The sequence below is a fragment of the Serinus canaria genome, chromosome 7, assembly GCF_022539315.1.
Source record: "Serinus canaria isolate serCan28SL12 chromosome 7, serCan2020, whole genome shotgun sequence".
Taxonomy (NCBI): Eukaryota; Metazoa; Chordata; class Aves; order Passeriformes; family Fringillidae; genus Serinus; species Serinus canaria.
The window spans coordinates 16,457,914-16,472,788 of record NC_066321.1 but is presented as its reverse complement, the minus strand read 5'-3'; the positions used below and the strand labels follow the sequence as shown (position 1 = coordinate 16,472,788).

Sequence of the window (14,875 nt, the reverse complement as noted above, 5' to 3'; positions counted from 1 at the left end):
CTGATCAGTGGGTTTCGGTGCGGCAGTGCCCCTCGCGCCCCCGGGGCGCCGCCGGACCGGGCCGGGCGGGGAGCGGGGCGGGGAGGCGGCGGCGGCGGCCGCGGCTCAGCCTGCCTGCCTGCCTCCCTGCCGGGCCGGGGCACGGATGGGGCAGCTAGGGGCGGGGGTCAGTGCGCTAACGCGGAGGAGTTATTGTGCAAAAGGACGGCGGGCCGGCGGCCGCGCCTAGCTGTGCGAGTAGAAGCCGTAATAGCCGATGTCCTTGGCGCAGGTCTTTTCGCAGTCCCGCTGGGTAAGCACCTCGCTCTTGAGGGGCGAGGAGCTCTCGGACACTGGGGTGTCCGAGGGGGAGATCCGCCTCCTTTTGGCCTGCTCGTAAATCCCAGAATCGGAGGAGTCGATGGACTTAATGGACGACGGCGTCTCGATCCAGCTGGAGTCGGACAAATCTTTGGGCTTGGAGTCCTCGGCGCCCGGCAAGGGGGACCGCTCGGGGGCCAGGCTCTCCGCCTCCTCCCCCAGGTAGGGGTTGCCGGCGGCCATGCGCGCCGCCGCCGCGCTGTTGGGCCAGCAGGAGAGCACGGAGCCCGACTTGCTGCAGTACTGCGGGGGGCTGCGGGCCCCCCAGCCCGAGGGGTCGGCGTAGTAGCCCAGCGGCCGCCCGGCGCAGCCGGCCGCCTGCAGCGGCAGCGCCTTGACGCCCGCGGCCGCGTAGGAGAGCAGCGTGGCCGCGTTGCCGGCGAAGTCGGTGGCCGTGTCGTAGGCGGAGGCGGCGAAGTCGAGGCGGTTGTTGGCGGGGGCGACGAACCAGCGCTGCGGCGAGGGGGCCCCCGGGTCCTCGGCTTGCTGTGGGGAGAGCAGCCCGTTGGTGTGGGGCACGCTGCGGTCGGCGCCGGGCCCCGGGCCGGCTCCTGCCCCGGGATGGAAGCGGGACTTGGCGTAGTTACTCACGAACTGGTCCTGGAGGAAGGAGCCGGCCATGGCGTAGCGGGCCCCGGGCACGATCTGCGAGCGGGGCGAGTCGTTGGGGGAAGGCGTCAGCCGGTCCATGTCGCAGCCCGTGTAGATCCTGCCCAAGAGAAGGGGAGAGAGCTGGGTGTCCGCCGCAGCCCGGCGCCCTCCTCGGCGCGGCACCCGGCCGAACGCGGCCCTCGGGGGACGAACGGGGGACGGGGCGCCGTCCCAGCGCGCTCCGGCCCTGCCCGGGAGCCTGAGCTCCTCTCCGGGCTTGGCCTCTGGCATCAGCAGCGCCGAGGGCCTTTAACGGGGAAGAGGAAAGACGGGGGCAAGCATGGAGAACAAATCTTTCGGAACCGGTCGGCCATTCCTTGACGGGGCTGAGACCCCTCTCTCCGGTCCTAACCCACAACCCAAAAGCGTGGAATCTCGCGCGGTGACACGATGACCTGTCCCACCACACGTGCAACAGGCATCCAGCCCGGTCATTTGCCGCGAGCAGCATGAGTGGCAGACTACGGAATTCTATCGGCTGTTTAACACTTATTATTGGGAGTCACAGACGAACCATCAACATTTTACTGAGTTTAAATTAAGCTAATCTTTAAACACCTACTGTAGGAAATGTAAAGCCAGACACTTCCAGTGTTCCCTGCTTGGCCTATATATAATTCTCCCATGCTGGGCTGCAATTTGCGATTATAAAAACTTTAATGGATGAATAACTACTATCTGTATTTAATTCAGGCTAAAACTGTGCTTTAATTAACCCTCCACGCCTCCTGGAATTTCTTATCCAAAATAAACTTGGCCCTTAAACAAATTCAACGTGCTAGACAACATTGAAGCTTCCCCCTCCCCCCCGTCTCCTTTCAAGTGACGCCCTATAAAGTTTTTTTCCTATCGAAAAGGGAAAAGCACTTTTGGCAGGGGCCGAAGGCCTTTCCCAAGGCCGCGCATACTCTCGCAGAGCTCCCGGAGAGCAGGCAGGCTCGGCTGCCGCCCTCTGTGGCACCAGGGACCGCCGCTGCCCTCCCGGTGGCGGACCTGCTCCCCGTCACAGCCTCGGCGACCCCCGCCCCTTGGGGAAAGTGACCGCACCACAAGCTGCTCCCTGGGGAGAGCTGGAGCTCGGCCCAGGGCCCCTCTCACCCCAGTTCAACTCTGGGCGCCGTTTCCACCCTTGCCCTTCAATCCTGCTGCTGGTGGTTGCCGGACCGCGGTCCAGCACAGAGGCTGAAGTAGGCGCTTAAGATATGCCCGGGTGAGGCGCTCGAGGCCAAGTGAGGCCGCTCCCCGCCACAGTTTAGAGAGGAAAATGGTTTTCCTCCTCAAAGCCGGGGGCCCGTCCCACAGACCAGAGCTTGCAGCGGGACAGGCGAAATCCCTGTCGTCTGCTCCTCCGGGTGTATGGGCAGCCCTGAGGCCGCCACCTCCCGCTGCCCCAAGCTGTGCAGGGGGATGCCGGGCGGGTCGTATCCCGGGCCAGGGGAAGCCTGCCTGCAGGGCCTGCAGGCCGAGGTAGCCCCATTTTTGTCCCGAGGCCCGCGAAAAGCGGTGGCCGAGTGTTGATGCCGCCCCGGAGACGCAGTCGGAGGGGCACCAGCCGCCCTCGGCGAGGGCGTCAAGGCCGGGGGTCAGACCCGTGGGGACGCCTCGGAGGCGGACGGGCAGAGGCAGAACCGCGATTAAAACTTCCGAGGCTTTAGCTCCACCCAGAAGGGAGAAGGGTAAAAAAAAATTTAACCCCGGCGAAGAATAAAACGAGACGAAGACATTTCCCTTCGGACCCCGGCTCTGCGGACCTCGGAATGATGCAGACCCGGCGGGTTGCCGGGGACCGAGCCCCTGCTGCTCCGGTGCTTCTTTCGGAGCCCTGACGCGCAAGTGAAACGGAAGCTTGCAAAGAGGCGCCAAGATACGTGCCAGGAAAAACCAACAACAAAACCGCCTCAAGTGCCAAAGCGAGATGCGGACTCGGGTGCGGGCAGCGCGGCCCCAGGCGCGGAAGCGGCCTCAGGGCTGCGCAGGGCCTCGCCGCAGGGACAGCCCCCGTGAGGGAGCTGGCGTGTGCTTCCCTCCCGGAGGGCCCTAGAAAAGCCTGACATTACACATCTCGGTGTGAAATGAGCCAGCCCTCATCCTAAATCTCCCCCCTTTGACATGTGTGTGCAGCCGGCAGAAGGGTAGTAAAAATCCGGTTTACTTACGTGTCATAATTGTCTCGGAATCCTTTTGCGAAAGGGTTGTGGTCTATTTTCAGCTGTGTGATCTAGGGAAAGAGAGAAGCAGAGCACACGTTGTGAAACCCTGAAAAATATACCCTACTGCAGCCAACATGTTTTTAAAGGACCGAGCTTTACTCTAGTCAAACATACTGCCTTTAAAACTTGAAAAATCAGCTCTGGCATGATTATAGACATCACAGTCTAATTTTAAGATTTAGGATGTTGTAAAAAGCACGAAAAAAAATCAATATTTAACCCCATATTTTGAGACGTGTTCAGCATCCTAGTGCATGGGTATGAATATACTGAAATCCAGAAATTAGGCAAAACGTACCGCAGAACGGTAACTAGTAGTTTGCATTTGCATCGAGCAAAATAATTAAAGCGAGAATGCGGACTGAACATATGTCATTTGAAAAGGGGGCACCAGTCTGTAGCAAAGCCAGACCACTCCGAAACGCATCCAGGCATTAACGAGCTTTTAATTTGAGGAAGTTGCTCCGTCACCCCCGGCGCAATCAATGAGGATGTTAATTGATCTTTGCAGACTTAAAGCTTAAGCTAACAGCTTAACTGCTAACTAAGCTGTTTCCGACTGGGAGATAAACGCTGCGGGCCAGCGCCCAGCCCCGGGCGGAGGGGCAGGATCGCGCCCATCCTGGAGGGGAGGGCGATGCCGCCGCGGGCACCCGAAGGGGGCTCCTGAGGCGAAGGCGGCCCGAGCAGCTACGGCCGCCCTCGGGATGGCCAGAGAGGGCTGGCACAAAGTGGGGAACGGGGAGCCCCATCTCCCGGCGCCGGAGACCCTGGTAGGGTGGGCAGCAGCAGGGCCATCCCGGGTGGGCTGCTTTGCGGGGAGCGGGGGGACCGCGAGGGGAATAGACCAGGGAGCTCTTTACATCGGTGTTTTGGTAGGCGGTGACGGCAATGAACTGCGTCTCGGGGAACGTGAATGTCTGCACTCTGCCCGGCTGGTTGGTATCCTCCGTCCCGTCTTCGTTCACCTCCACCACATGCAAGCGAGGTTGGTACTTGTGAAGGGACTGCAAAACCACCATCTGTCAGGCATGGCAAAAGGAGGGAGGGGGACGCGGGGAGAAAAGAAGAAATTAGAGCGAGAAGGACGAGGAGAGCGATGCCCGCTGGCCGCCGCCTCCCCGGGACGGTTGCGGACTTCCCCGGCCGCACCGGACAGCGGGGTCGGCTTGGGCGACGAGGCCCGTGGCAAAACGAAATGGGAGTACTTTCTCACCACCACCCCCCTTTTATTTTCACCTAACGATACAATCTAAAAAAAAAAAAAAAAAAAAAAAAACAAACGCGTCCTTTCGGAAACGATAGGATTTTAACTGAAGAAATAAAATAATTCTGGCAGCTTCTGCGTTCCCCCACTGACCTGCCCGTTGTTGTTTGATGCTCCTTTATTGTTTGTAAGTTTTAGTTTCCCAAAGGAGATTTCCTGACGCATCCAGTGGGCTCCCGTGTTGGGAGAGTCGGGATGCATATACACCCGGTTTCCTAAGCAAAACAACAAAAAACACAACCACATCACAGTTCTCGCCTGTACCCCGGTTCTGCTGCTACAACCGCACACGAGGGTGAAGAACCCCGTTAAGTGGACAATATTTTACTGCCAAAACTCCCCTAATTTTAAACGAAAAGGATTAAAACAGTTTTTTCCGAACACCTTTTACTTTCTCCTCCACCCTCCTTTTTTTTTCTATTAAAAAAAAAAAAAAAAAGCATCGTTGGCCCATTTACGTTTAAGAAGTCGCCAGAGCCAGTCCGCAAAGGCATTAATTAATCATTCTCACCTACATATGTGTCGGGAAAAGTGTTAATTGGAGGAACTTGCCTTGTACATTGGTGTCCGCCTTGCCGCAAGGAACCCATTTGCCTCCCTGAAATCTCCAGTGATTGGGGTCCGCCAAAATTACATCCACAAAAATATTGTAGTGAGCCGTAGGGTCGAGACCAGAAATATTAAAGCTTAGGAAAGGGAACATGCGCCTATAAAAAAAAAAAAAAAAAGGAAAAAAAGGAAAAGGGGAAAAAAAAGAAAAAGAAAGGGAAGAAGGAAAGCAAGCCATCGGCAGCGACAGGCACACGCGGAGCACCCAGCCGTTGTGCTTTATCCTCACGAATCCCGATAGCGACTGGGAAATAAAAATCAAAAGAAGCCCTCTCCCCGGAGTGCCGAGCTTTCCGCGGGGAAGGGCTGAGTGCAGCGGGCGCGGGAACTTGCGGGGAGGCAGAGAGGGCTGCCCCGGCGGGGACCGGCTCCGGCGGGAACCGGCTCCGGCGGGAACCCGCACCGGACCTCCCGGCGACCAGGGCAGGGGCCCCGGTGATGGGGGACGGCTCCGCCGGGGCGGCGGATGCTCCGGGCGGCTCCCCCGGCGAAGTCCGCGGCTCAGTCCCGACCCCCAGAAAGGTCCTCGCGAAGGCTTACCTTCCCTGCTTCGTGATGATCATCTCCGTCTGGTGCCGGTGAAATTTCAGCCAGAGTGGCCTGTTGCACAGGTAGACCTGAGCCTTGCCGGGAACCAGCCCCGGCTGGGTGGAGGAGAACTGGTAGAAAGGTGCCCCTTGGTAGGAATGACCATACTGCTGGGGGTACGGGTAGCCCGCCGTGGGGTAGCCTTGCGGAGAAGAGTTGGACAGGAGGCTGTTATAAGCTCCGTTGGTGATCACAGGATGATGAGCCATGTAGCGGCTGGGGCTGGCGATGGAGAAGGCTGGGTGAGCAGGTCCATGCTGGCTGGGATAAGGGAACATGGTACTAGGAGCAGAGGCAGCAGACTGGGGCTGGCTGGACTGAGAGAGCAGATAGCGATCTGCAGCAGATCCATCGAAACTGTGACGAAGCTCAGAGACCCCGTCCAAGACGGGAGAGAGTTTATTTCTCTGGACGTCCCCTGGTGTGTCCTTGGAGTCAGGAAAATTGTCTGTATCTGACTGATTCGTCATCCCCCTGGTAATTTTTTTCAAAGGTGAACTTCTCTCCAGGTTGTCAGTGGTCGAGATAATGGGATGATCATGCAAGGCAAGCTCAGATCCGCCTGCATGTGGGTAACTGCTGCTCACATTGAGAAATTTCTTGGAGAGCATGATAGAGGGAGAAAGACAATGCTCCAGCTGCATAGCTCTAGCACCACAGTAATAACCCTTCAGTCCCTGGATCTGAAAGGGCTTCCTAGTATCAGAAGCTAGACATCCTGGGACCCACACTAGGCAGAAAGCACTTCATCTACCAAATGCTTCCCAAACGTTTGATTTACTTTTTTTTTTTTTTTTTTTTTTTTTTTTTTTTTTTTTTTTTTCCTTCCTTCCCAGGGAGAAGAGATTGGCCAATTGACACTATGCAGCAATCAGGAAAGACTCACTTTTGATCTTGCTGCTTGTGGAGAGGATGAAACGGCTTCTGCCATTGGTTAACCGCTGACAGTAATTTAATTAGATAGACATTAATTAGGATAATCACCTGGCTCCTGGTCGCGATGATCATGGCAAATTGAAGGAGATGATTTTATTGTGAGATAGAAGGAAGGAAAAGGGGGAAGGGAATAGTGTGTTTGCTGTGAGAGCTCATTATTATGTGACCTTTCTAGGTTTTTTTTTTTTTCTTTCTGACTACGGCTGGAAAATAAATCCGAGCCCTGCGATTCCCCAAATATTGCGCGCGTGTACCCCACCTTTGTGCGTCAGGGAGAAGAGCGGGTTCTGGGCGCTTTGGGGAGCGATGGCGAGGGAGCGCCGGGCTCGGCGGCCGCTGCCCTCAGCTCACCCCCGCGGTCTGTCCCCAGCGGGGCGCAGTCCCTCTCCCCCAGCTCTTCTGAGCGATCCCCGGCGCATCGCCCCCACCCTTCCCACCCGTGCCTGTTTCGCGGGGGAAAATACACCCTCTGTCCCCGCTGACAGTGGCCGCGTATCATCTCGTTTAACTTCTGAAATAATCATAAGCCCGCAGCCGAAGTGCCCTAATGTATTTGCAGCGATGTTTACGGGTTCTTTAGTAAATAAATATTTTATCTAGAAGCCGTAATGCCCGAGATTATCAGCAAAACAGCGTGGAAGGCGTCCACCTCCCCATCCGTCTCCGGATTTCTTTCCTCTCGGTGCCTGCTTTCCCTCAGTGACTCAGTCCCGGGGGCAGCTCTCGGGAGAGGCAGATTTCTGGTAGCGCCCCGGCCGCGGGTTCGATCGGAGCTGAGAAGCCCAAACCTTGATGGTGCTGCGGCAGGAGCCGCCGGCACCCCCTGCCCAGAGGGGTCTCCGCGGCAGCCGCGGGGGGCCCGGGTTGCGCTGCCAGGCGGGCGGGGGCCGCGGGCACTCCCAGTGACCGGAGGGACCGGCCGCGGGAACCGCGCTGTGCGCGGCCGAGCCCCTGGCTATAGAGAGCGGGACCCTCAAAGGCGCAAAGATGCGCCTGAAGAGTTCAGGGGACCCGCTCGCCACCCCGCCTTTGCCAAGCACCGGTCTCAATTTCTCTTCCTAGAGAAGCCTGCCCGAGAGTTTAAAAGCATGGGGTTTGTTTTTCGGTTTTTCTGTGGGTTTGGGTTTTTTTGACTGGGCAGATCTCCTGTTCCATTACTCTTAGTGTTGTCCCCTTAGTGGTTTGGACTTCAGGTGTTTTAGACACCACATCTCTTCCCAGGTGACATCAGCAGCCGGCTTCAAATTTCACTGCCAGATAATGCAGCCTGAACCACCTCATAATAAACCGAACCACGGCATAACTGCCTGAAGCCAGACTGAAACTTTGCAAACTCAAATCCAGAGAAGACTAGAACCGGGATGACTTGACAAAATGTGTATTTCAATGCTTTCAAATCCCGTGGCCATTTATTTTTCTGTTTCTTAACCGTGAGCTACTTTGGTTATTTGGTGTTTCATAGATGCCGACATACACACACTCTCTGCAAGGAAATTATTCTAATAAGACAATTTATGAAGCAAAAAGCAAGCAGTTCACTGTTCTACTCGAGCGGTTCAGCACATGCAACTTTCCATACACACCTTCTTTCAGTGTTAAGAAAACGGTTTCATTATTATCAGTTCTAACTAATGTTTCCAACACTTGATTCACCAGTGCTCACCCTTCCCTTTCCCTGTTTGCAACAACAGAACAGTAATGGACTTATACAGGCAGGAGATGGACCAAAATGCAGATAAACCCTCGGAAACGCTGCCCTGAATTACAGAGCTACAGCCATATAGATGCAGAGCTGCAATGAATTCAGTGGTATACTGCCAATCACATGGAAGTGCTAATATATGCCAAAAATCTTCAGTGCACAACTCCTAAACTGGTATAATAGGGGGGATATGCAATGGCAGGTGGTGTTACAGAATCGTCATAGAATGGAGTGAGGTTTGCTAATACAATATGCCCGTCCTTCACGCTGACAGGTGACAAGGGGTCATGCTGCTAATGAAGGTCTGCTCCATTGCGGCTGGAGGCTCAGAAGGTGGCTGCTTGAAAATCTCTTTCTTCCTCCAACATCATATATGGGCTGCTGCTTTTCAGGTTACGGCGTACACACAATTCTTCCAAATCCTCTGTGTAGCTCCTAAAGCACTGGACAAAAGTAAGGAAGGATGTCCCAAAAACCTGCCTTTTTATTATTCATGTAACATCTTGGTAAAGGGAAAATTGTGTCTCCAAGTTAAACTGAGGAGTGAATAGAAAGCAGGGTACCACAGCACAAGCTTATACTACAGGAGATCTGCGTCTCCAACAGACTCCCTTTAGCTACCCTCTGCAAGATGTACATTTGTCAAAATTAATTTAGAATATGTAAGACTCACTGGTTTATCTCCCTGCTTACACCAGCCTCTCACGCATGTATACACTGCAGCACTGCGCTAGCTCCTCTCCTGTTCTGCAGTGCCATGTTACCCACGACCTGCCAAACTCTGTCTCCCTTCCCTCGTGGTGTTACACGTGTGTGTGGGAGTAGAGAGCGGCAGGGATGCAGAGCCCCCCTGGCAGACGAGCCCCAGGGCAGGTTCCTCGATCAGCTCCTGCCCCATCTCACCCCGGGCACACGCAGCCGGCAACGCGAGGCCTGAATGCAGCCCTGCTCAACCACCCGCAGGTTTGCAGTGGGAATCTCCAGAAAGAACTTCCATTTAACTACACGCAGGCAAATGTGGTTTGGTATGTCTCCATTTTCCCAGTCTGATATTCCACTGCCTACTGTGGGGGCAGAGGGAAGGCCATAAGGAGGGCAGCTGCAAAAATCTGCATGTTTCCCTCTGAAGTAAGTGCACGCTAAATATACTTTGAGAGAGAGTTAGTCTAAAATAGTAAATTAAAAGGCTTCAATAAGAAATTTCAAACAAAAGAAAAATTTTTGAATGGTAAGGTGTAAGTAAATATGGGCATAAGCCAGAAAAAAAGACAATTTAAGGGTTATTTCCTTAGTATGCAAATAAGAAGTCAATTTTAAAAAAATTATCTTCAACGAGAGATGCAGATAAGTTTTGAAATATTTGCCTGCCACTACTGTTGCTCTTTATTAAAAAAAACCCCAAACCAACAGTAAAGAGAAAAAGAAAACTTCTGCCCAGACAAAAGAATCAAATCAGCCTAAGCAACATCCAACACTTGAAAAAAAGAACCCTAATGAAAAATTCCAACCAGTCCCTGCCCAAAACTCAGAGTCACTCCCCAAACCCAGATATTTGGCTTTACCTGCTTCAAACCAAGCAAACCACCTGCCCTCCCTGCAACTGTTTCCCCCTCCAGTCAGTAGAAATGGTTTTAAATGTCATATTCTAGTTGGGACTCTTTCCACATGTTTATATATATGGACATCTCATGTATGTTCTCTCACAAGAGGGTGGGTTCATGCAACCTAGAACAGCCTCTGTCACTTTCATGTTTATTCTCAGAATACTGCTATTTATGACACCGCTTGTTAGAGTTTTGTGATTCAGTTATCAGCAACTGAATTAATTTCCTTAAGGTCAGTTGTCTTGTGTAGATATTAGGGTTTGAATAATATTCAAAGGGAAGTGACAGAGGAATTTCAGCATTTTTCGTTTTGTACATCCTCAGAATTCAGCACTATGATTTTTTTTTTTGTTTTGTTTTAATCTCCATGAGAGTAACTGGTAATCAATGGCAGCCAAATTCCAGTAGAGAATTTTTGCTTTCCTAGCAATTAGTATCTCAGTAGTTTTACAGTGGAGGGAAACAAATGTTTACTAACAGTTTTTCTAGTTTGTTAATTCCTGCTGTCCTTTCTCAAAAAACACTGTCCAGAACTTAAGACAAATTTGTAAATGTATTTTTATTATGTTGCAACAATCAACATATATATGTACTACTGATTTTCCCCCCCAAATATTAAATGAAAACGTACTCAATTTTTTCCCCACCTCGTGTTCTTGAATGCTTTGGAATCTGTGAGGACCTTGACATAAAGAAACTGAAGCAAATGCACAATTAGAGACTGAGAGGTGTTATAGTGCTGCACTTACATTGCAAATGAAGTCAGATGTCTCCGTTTAATCAAATAGAGCCTCAACAGTCTCTGTTTTGTATTAGAAACAATAAACAAATATACACAGAAAGTATCACCAACAGTAAATCAGTTATTTAAATACAACTGTGTCCAACATAGCAGCTAAACACTGGACAATGTTTGAGGTCATCAGCACATCCACATGCTCTTCTAAATGACGTTTAGGGTCCTGAAACACAAAGGATGCCATGAGAGAAATGATTGAAACACGTCTCTGAAAGATTTCATTTACTTCAAGTCTATTTAAGGTGTCTGTGAGTTAATGAACACAGGCCAGTAATGCTCCTAAATTTTCCATTCTAGGAAGACCTAGCAAATGACTCAATTTCCATGAACAAAATTTTATTAATCCATACTAACAGTTAAGTTGAGGATAGGCTTAGGAAGCAAATTTCTATCCAGCATAACAAGAGTAACCGTGGCAGCTGTGAGTTAGTTTTAAGGACAACACACAATATGTGAATTTTACTATACATCTCACTAAGGCCAATATTTTAATCTTAGTTCTGGTACATTGCAATTTGTTTTCAGATCTTTGCAAATGTGTGTTCTAATCCTGCGAAGATTCAGGCATCATCTAACACAGTCTCTGAATAGTTATGTTGACTGTAAGAAAAGTAATGTATCTATACCCACAGAAACATGAAACATGAACAATGCCCTGTCAAATGCTCTTAGGAATTGAATGCTAAGCCTGAGCAGTTTTCTGAAAATACATATTTTTACACACTATTACTCAACTGATGTAGGCATTTGTGGGCATCTGCATGCAACAATAAGATTATTTCTTGTTGAAAATCATACCCATGCACTTCTTCAGTTTCACCACTGATTTGAAATAATTAATCTCCAAATACTGCAACAATATGAGGCATACCTCAAAAAGATGTCTAAGCTTTATTTTAGTGCTATTGTAGTAATTCTTGTGTGTAAAGAAATTAAAATATGGAAGACAATCATGCATGGGAATTGTAACTTCTTCAAAGACGGAATTATGTCAAAATGTAATGAACCCATCTAAATTTATATAGAAGAGTGCTACTGAACCTGTGTATGCTGCCCTTCTAAAATAACTCCTTTTCAAAGATCAGACAGTTCTCCAATATTCTTTTGGTTCCTAACAAATTATACACCTAATAACATAATATCCCTATACTGCGAGTGGCTGCTTGTTTACAAAGCTTTTTATCTAAGTTGTGTAAAAAAACCCCACTTGAAAATTACTTCACTGAACCACTCTTTTAATTTAAAGGAAACTTGAACATTTTATCAGGAAAAGAATTATTTTCTTTTTGAAGAACCGTATCAAAATTGAGTTTTTTTCACGTATGCGTAACAACTAGTGAAGCTCAAGTTCTGTTTGAGATGACATCATAACCCTTAAAATACAACCTTCTTACATATTTTATATGTATATATTTATGTATGTGTAGGTGTGCATAAACTCCATTGTTCTGAATGCTACAGAAATACATGAGTGACTGAACAATAGTGCAGATGTGTTATGACATTGCTGCTAGAAGCTGACACATAAGAGCAATCCAGAATCTTTTAAATTCTTCTACTGCTACTAGCAATACAGTAAGTACTGGTTCTTTAAGGACACACTAGATATTTTAAAAGCTATTTCTTGTTCTCATTGCCCTTCTTGAACACAAGCTCTTACAAATTTCCTTTGCTCTCCTCTTGCTCACAAGAGCACAACTCCTCAACCTTTATATTGAAATCAAATGTAGGAATAATTTTTTGTTGAGTTTTTAAAAAGACATTATATCCCAACATCGCAAAAGGATGGAACGAATTGAGTGGGTGTTTTTGGTTTCAGCTGTGGTACTAAACAGTTTTCCTCAAACACCAATACAAAGGAACTCAGCCTACCTGCCAAGTGTGTCTGAGAGCTAAGCACTGACAGTGTGTTCATGAACTGAAGACAGGGGTGAGCTGGCTCTTTACATGATAATGTACATGATAATGTACAATACACTGCCCTCACCTCTGTTTCTATGATCACCATTTTTTAAGTGTCTCCACAGTTTGGGTCTCCCTGACACAGACTTGGATATCTTTATGTCTCTTACAAGAAGTTAAAGCAAATGAAGACAAAAAAGGGAAAACTACTAAATTTGGACACTGTTCCTCAGCATATAATAAAAACTGATAGAACACGGCTTGCAGATATTCTGCCAATTACCTACAGTCAAAGGCCCTATTCTTTGCATGACCTCCAACAAAAAAAATGTATTATTTGAAGCATTGAGAATATCGTGCATGTAGAACTAAAATCACCTCCACACATGTAAAGAATTAGTATTTAGAATGAACGAAGCATATCATTCCACCTCACTCTAATTCATCACACCTCACCTGCTTGCCAACATTTTTTATTGCCAGCTGTTCAGGTGTCATCTTATCTTCTTCTTCAACAGCCTGTGAAAAAAACACAGAAAAGGTCAGTGTTTCAGATTTCATTTACTTTTCCCCCAAGCCACAGATTCTCAAAATACAATTCTGTTCCTTAAAAAAAAAAAAAAAAAAAAGGAAAAAAAAAAATCAAACAGCAACACATTTCAGAAAGTCAAAAGGAAAGGTACTTCAGATTTTCAGCAGACGTGGTTTTAATTACTGAGTGTTAGTGCAAAAGATCAAGGCAAATACTTATGAATGGTTTTATTGTCACATATTTACCAAAACGTTAGAAAGCAAAAATCTTAAATGAGCAGTATCAAGAGTTAAGGATAGTTGAAAACAGTTAAAAATAATAAACCAGAACAAACCAAGCATTTTCATACAGTTTCAACAACTGGAGATTTGATCTCAATTTTTGTACTGTTTAAAGGCATTTATTTTAATATATTTTGATACTGTTATGTTGCCTTCAAATACAGTGTCTTCATAAAGTTCATCCACTAACTTAACTAGTTAATGTAATACTGAATTTTGGTTGTAATGACTTGTAAGGAGTTAAAAAAAAAACCACTTAATTACTACTCATAGAATGCTTGTTAAGATCTAGTATTTGTAAGAAATATTTCTAAGTGTGTCAGTATTAAAACAGTACAAGCAGCTGTGATTCCTCTTACTTACAACACCAAAAACAAATTTCTTATATAAACAGAACATTGAATTGGGCTCTGGAATTAATTCTAAATACTTATAGCCTATCTACTAGACTGATACAGATTAATAATCTTTACTCTGCCACAGTGATCAAACAGACCTTGACTGAAGGATTGAAAAATTTGACTCACTGCTCATTTTGATCTACAGAAATCTTATATTCTTGGGACTAAGTAAAACCACAAAATCACTATGATTACTCACATTTCAAAGCAAAGCATGTAACTAAAGACTTGGACAAAAGTTTAGGGCAAAAGTCTGGTGGCAGTGCCTGAGGAGCTAATCTGGCAACTTCCCACAGAAACCATACACAGCTGATTAGTACAAAATACAGTCATTCTGAACAGAGCTCGTGATAATCAATTCCTTTGGAAATTAGGCAACTAATTTCTTCACTTTATAAACACAGCTACACTTCTACTATCATTATGGGATATTAATACCTTGTTATAATTCTTAGCTAATTCTAACATCTCCTTCACTACTGTTTCATTGAGTTTGCAATGTTCACTGTAGTCCTGAAGTGTCAAACCTTCCATCCAACTCTTCTTATGCAAATTCAGCAGCATCTGCAAGATAAAACCTCTTTAGAGCATTCACCACAAAATACTTTCAGAATACTATGAAGATTTCTTTGACTGGCAACCGATTTATAGTAAGAAGAATATTAAAAAAATAGATCTTACAATGTCAGCGTTTAAATAGAGGAAATAGAATAATAAACTACTCTACTAGAGTAGAAGATAGATTTGCATACTTTTTAAAGATTGAACTTCTTGAATCCTAAATATGAAAATGAGGCATGAAAACATGGGTCACATTTACTTTGACAGGAACACATAGATTTGTTTTCTGTCATTTCTTACTTTTGCTGCAGGTTAAAAATGCACAGTTGCCTTGCAGCAGGACTAAGAGAAAATGGAATACTTTAGCTGCCATATAGTTGAATCGTTGAAGCTTTTGGCCTCTGACGAAGTTGAAAAATATTTTAATGCTTGGATTAAATTAATGAAGTAGTTACACAGGCTTCAATGATTA

General features: G+C 47.8%; 2 protein-coding genes across 4 annotated transcripts in view; both read right to left on the bottom strand.

Annotated features, from left to right (window-relative positions):
* Positions 1-225: 225 nt before the first annotated feature.
* On the bottom strand, positions 226-6,329 carry TBR1 (T-box brain transcription factor 1). Its single transcript, XM_050976983.1, has 6 exons — positions 5,638-6,329; positions 5,041-5,195; positions 4,582-4,703; positions 4,085-4,243; positions 3,168-3,229; positions 226-1,069 (listed from the first exon to the last, which is right to left on the bottom strand). The coding sequence occupies exons 1-6, from the start codon at positions 6,327-6,329 to the stop codon at positions 226-228; spliced, it is 2,034 nt and encodes a 677-aa protein (XP_050832940.1).
* Positions 6,330-10,461: 4,132 nt separating this feature from the next.
* PSMD14 (proteasome 26S subunit, non-ATPase 14) overlaps positions 10,462-14,875 on the bottom strand; it is a 46,351-nt gene continuing 41,937 nt past the window's right edge. For all 3 annotated transcript variants that reach the window (XM_050976985.1, XM_050976986.1, XM_050976984.1), the window contains 3 exons: positions 14,281-14,406; positions 13,085-13,147; positions 10,462-10,889 (listed from right to left, as the gene is read on the bottom strand). In XM_050976985.1, the coding sequence (XP_050832942.1) occupies positions 10,791-10,889; positions 13,085-13,147; positions 14,281-14,406 (288 nt within the window). In that variant the 3' untranslated portion in view covers positions 10,462-10,790. The remainder of the gene's footprint in view (positions 10,890-13,084; positions 13,148-14,280; positions 14,407-14,875) is intronic.